The sequence below is a fragment of the Schistocerca piceifrons genome, chromosome 4, assembly GCF_021461385.2.
Source record: "Schistocerca piceifrons isolate TAMUIC-IGC-003096 chromosome 4, iqSchPice1.1, whole genome shotgun sequence".
In the NCBI taxonomy this organism is placed as follows: Eukaryota; Metazoa; Arthropoda; class Insecta; order Orthoptera; family Acrididae; genus Schistocerca; species Schistocerca piceifrons.
In genome coordinates this window covers 609,501,454-609,503,652 of record NC_060141.1, presented here as the reverse complement: position 1 = coordinate 609,503,652, position 2,199 = coordinate 609,501,454, and the positions used below count along the sequence as shown (strand labels likewise).

Here is a 2,199-nt window from a genome sequence, read left to right as displayed (position 1 = left end):
ATTTCTGTAAATCCATCTATTTAAGAGATGTTTGAGGGGCTTCGGTGGTTCACATTTTTCACGTAGGCCTGGATATGGCGTAGTGAATCTCAAATGGCACAAATGGCTCTGAGCACTATGGGACTTAACATCTGAGGACATCAGTCCCCTAGAACTTAGAACTAATTAAACCTAACTAACCTAAGGACATCACACACATCCATGCCCGAGGCAGGATTCGAACCTGCGACCGTAGCAGTCGCGCGGTAGTGAATCTCCGATACTGGTCAGGTAAATAAATGACATTCAAAATATCAACGGGTAACGGTGTTTGTAATTTCACATTTTAGTTACGGTATAATTTGCCTCACTGATTTAATAGACAAAGTGAATTCCTGGAGCCAAGTGACGGAGAGACCTAACCCTTTCAGACCCCCACCCAAACTTGAAATGAAAATTTTGAAATAAATGCATTTTTGTAACAAAAAAAATAGAATCGTGGATCAATTGCTTAGAAAATTTTATTTTTTAATTTTGATACAAATTTTGAACCCACACGATTGTGTGGGTCGGGATTATCTTACATATTTATGTATGATATTCAAGAATACAATTACTGTCTTTTGACAAACACAAATAAATATTACACTTCGGACATCTTGTTCTCGTCCTCTTCTTGCAATTATTTTTGTCTGCAGCAACGAGCTGAAGGTAAATCATCAACAGTGATGTTATCCGTCTAGCCGCTTCTCATCACATGGTGTGTTTGCTGGATTGTACATTTTATTTGTTGGCTTTTCATCGGACTCACTTTCATGTTACTGTCCTGAAGAAGAAGAAATTAGCGCTTCCTCAATCACTTGTCGGAATCCAAGAGGATCTAAAGTGTTTTTCTTTTGTACTTTATTGGCTTCGCATTCAACTTTGTATTGTAACCAGGAATTGACGCAAGCCAAATCAAGTAAATGAATTAAAACTTTTAAAGTCCACTTTTTTGTCTTCAAGAAAGTCCTGTAAGTCTCCATCAATTGATCGCAGAGGTCCACTCCTCCCAAACATAGGTTGTACTTCACTACGACTGCAGGTCATGGCACTAAGATGTACTTCTTTTCTGGTTTACTCCATCTCTCAACATTGCTTACAGGTTCACATCCTGTGCAAGTAGAGGCAAGGGTCACAGCTTTTGAATCTTTCCACTGGACGATGACTATTTTATCATCGTCCCTGCAGAATTCGTCCATACCTCCTCCCTTCAGTCTTTTTTGTTCTGTCAGGTGAACTGGTTTCACTCTGCCATTATTGCAACAGTTACTTGACCTAGGGCTGGAAGGAACAGGAACCATAATGAAAAACAAAGCTGTAAAATATGTGTCAAAATATAGTCTTGCACCTTGAGGTAATGTTTGAGCAAGGCGAAGTATTACAAATGGCCCAAGACCAAGGCCAACAGCTGGCAGAGGAGTTGATTTACCTCGATAAAATTCAAAATCAAGTACTAAACCTTTCGTTGTTGCCAAAACAAAGTTTTTGATTTCCAAAGGATGCGGTTTGTTTGGAACATATTGAGACAATGTGCAGCGTCCAGTAAATGGTACCATTTGCTCATCAGTGGAATAATCATTTTCAGAGGGGCATGGAAGTCTCAAACAAGCACTGCGTACAACATTAATTGCAGGTTGTACTTTCCACAATCTATTAGTTTCTGATTCACGTGGAATGTTGTTAGTGTCCACAACATGCAGTGCTGTTCTGAGAGTGAAGAACCTGTCTCTAGGCATAAAATCTGCAATAGTTGGCATACGCAATGACTTCTGCCAGTACATACGTGTACGAGGATATCTAATGCAACCCGTAAGTACATGCATGCCTTACAGATTTATTATCTCTTGAGGATTTGTATGAAGCAACTACCCTTTCTTCGAAAAGTAGTAACTGTTAGTGAAGTCAGATGCTAACTGAAAAAAATCTTCTGGGTAGTACTCGCTGAAATAGCTCATTGGAGTTTTAGTTTCCTGTCCTACCTCACTCTCAGAGTGCGCAAAAATTTTGGAGGTGAATGGTCTTTTCCTCCAAGTGGACAAACGACTATGTATTTCCATTGTTTTTTTAGGATTATTTCTACTGTGTTGTCTGGGAAAATTGTCCTGAACTTCTAGAGCAACTGGTAGTATTGTTGCAGAAACATTGTTACAATTTTCCTCCTCGTCAGAAGATTCAGAG

The 2,199-nt window shown here is 39.3% G+C and overlaps 1 protein-coding gene across 1 annotated transcript; it reads right to left on the bottom strand.

Moving 5' to 3' along the window:
* Positions 1–1,064: 1,064 nt before the first annotated feature.
* Positions 1,065–1,802, bottom strand: LOC124796053 (piggyBac transposable element-derived protein 3-like). Its single transcript, XM_047260140.1, has one exon. It carries the CDS (start codon positions 1,800–1,802, stop codon positions 1,065–1,067), a length of 738 nt encoding a protein of 245 aa, XP_047116096.1.
* Between the last annotated feature and the right edge of the window lie 397 nt (positions 1,803–2,199).

Excerpts from the sequence above, each read along its gene's own strand:
- LOC124796053 (XM_047260140.1), bottom strand. The coding sequence starts at position 1,802 with ATGTACTGGCAGAAGTCATTGCGTATGCCAACTATTGCAGATTTTATG.